Source organism: Pinus tabuliformis, chromosome Q (genome assembly GCF_031772625.1).
Source record: "Pinus tabuliformis cultivar Carrire ecotype Pingquan chromosome Q, CPIR1, whole genome shotgun sequence".
Lineage (NCBI taxonomy): Eukaryota > Viridiplantae > Streptophyta > Pinopsida > Pinales > Pinaceae > Pinus > Pinus tabuliformis.
In genome coordinates this window covers 1,147,857,851-1,147,860,063 of record NC_142296.1, presented here as the reverse complement: position 1 = coordinate 1,147,860,063, position 2,213 = coordinate 1,147,857,851, and the positions used below count along the sequence as shown (strand labels likewise).

Genomic DNA, 2,213 nt, shown 5'->3' with positions numbered 1-2,213 from the left:
ATGTAAATATTTTTATAGTGCAAAATATAATGTGTTATTTTTTATTATTTAAATTGTATTTTTGAATGCTAAATAAAGTATGTATACGATCAAATAAAAAATTTAATTTTAATTTTTTTCTATATTTAGATATATATAAAGTTGATATCGACATAAATAAATTAGCATAAATCTTGAAATAGTTTATTTAAATTTTTTGTTAAAATCTTTTCAAAAATATAAAATATAAAATTTTGGTTCACACTTTTTTTTTTTACTTTTAATTACTTTAAAGTATATTCATTGTTTTTTAATTATAGCAGACATTATTTTTCTATTTAAAATATAATTTTTAATTTTATTTTAAAAAAATATAAATAAATTTACACATACCCTTATACTATTTGTAAACTAAACTTCCAAACTCAAAAATAAAAAATACCATTTAAACTCAAAATAGCCCACAAAACCTGTAAAACAAATCTCCCCACTGAGAGTAGCCCAGCAGCAATATTGAACCCAACCAAGGGACAATATTGAACCAAGCCCGTGCACTTGTTCACCCAAACCGGCCCGACCTTCAGAAATGTATTTTAAACATATCGTATACCTTCCAAAGCAAAAACACACATACATTCATAAGAAATTATTTTAAGGAACATTTATTATATCACCATAACGGAATTTACACGAAAAAGGCCCAAAACATTTAGTATATCATAGGCCCAAATGTTGGCTCAAGGCCAGAACCAAAAAGCTATGGTATACAGATTCTATGAAATACTAAATATATTATTTGAGGCGAGGAGCCCTTGAAGGCTTCAGACATGGACCTCCTCTCCTCTTCCGGTGGCAGCGAAGGCGTTGACGAGAGCGAGGGCATTACTTATCAATTTGCGCACATTCTGCACGCGGCCGGTGACCATGGCCGTAACATTCCCGGTGGCTTTGAGATCCTGAAAGCCATTGAGGCAGGTTTCCTGGTCTGTGAGGGCCGCGCTCATCCACGTCTGCACGTTACTCATCTGAAACTTGAAAGTGTGCGGCCTCAAGTGCTTCAGCTCCATTAGAGATCCTCTAATCTGGTACGTGGTGTCCCTGAAATTCTGAACACAATCCTTAAGCGCTGCGTTTTCTCTTTCACTCATCATGGCGCCTCTGGCTTTGAGGCCGGCAGCCCAGACGGAAACGTTGCGAGCATTAAGCAGGCTGACTACCACGGCCGCCTTCACAAGATCACTCTGCTTCGCCTTGAGAGGCCCCGCGTAGGAAGAAAGCGACGAAACGCAGAGCTGCGGATAGAGAGTGACTTTGCACGAAGTTTTAATGAATTCCGCGATATCCTTGTGGGTATAGTACACGGGATACTTCACGTCCTCCGTTGTTGCTGCTGTTCCTGGAGACAGTATCACAGCAAATGTAATAACAGAAACAGATAGAATAGTGACGAATTGATCCATGGCGATTCGAACTCGTTAAGAGAATGAATGATATAGAAAACTAAGTGAATGCGAGTACAAGCGCTGGAAGAGAATTGCAGGGATGCTTATTGCTCTGCTCCCTATAAATAGGGGAGTTGACCAGATTATTGCCGCTTTTCGAGGTATGAAGGTCGGTGACACTGTACTGGATCTTTAATAATGTCGCTGGGAATCCTGTAACGTTTTGCACTCACTTGCTTTCCACGAGGGTTCAAACTTTATAACAAGTTAGGCCCGCTTAAACAACCGGCCAGTCTCTATAAGCGGTGTACTCGGAAATCCGGGTAGGAAGCCTTTCAAGGGCATTGCGGCCGTCTGTGTACCAGCATGGAGTGGAATTACTTGTTTGTAAACCGTGGAAAAACTTATTTTCCACCACTTATCATAATTCAGTAGTCAGAAGCAGTGGGCACAGGCATCATTGCTATTCAGAAGTAGTGGCAAGTCATTATTGTTATTGGTAATTGGTAAGGTAGACTGATACATCATTGTTATTGATAGTGTATACTCATACATCATTGTTATTTAATATAATCCATTTTATTTAAAATTATTTATTAGTGATTTTTAAATGATAAGATAAAATTTCACTTCTCACAGGAATAACTCTTGAACAAACTCAAAAATGAGAACAAAATTTTATTAAAATTTAATAAAAAATTCTAAAAATTATGACATCAAATAAAAAATGAGAACAAAATTATTAAAAATTTAATTAAGATAGTCATTACTAATTAATTTATTACCATTATT

At 36.2% G+C, this 2,213-nt stretch overlaps 1 protein-coding gene across 1 annotated transcript; it reads right to left on the bottom strand.

Moving 5' to 3' along the window:
• Positions 1-640: 640 nt before the first annotated feature.
• Positions 641-1,530, bottom strand: LOC149223657 (21 kDa protein-like). Its single transcript, XM_089383374.1, has one exon. The coding sequence runs from the start codon at positions 1,437-1,439 to the stop codon at positions 801-803; it is 639 nt and encodes a 212-aa protein (XP_089239500.1). The 5' UTR covers positions 1,440-1,530; the 3' UTR covers positions 641-800.
• Between the last annotated feature and the right edge of the window lie 683 nt (positions 1,531-2,213).

Coding starts and splice junctions, on each gene's coding strand:
- LOC149223657 (XM_089383374.1), bottom strand. CDS start 1,439: ATGGATCAATTCGTCACTATTCTATCTGTTTCTGTTATTACATTTGCT.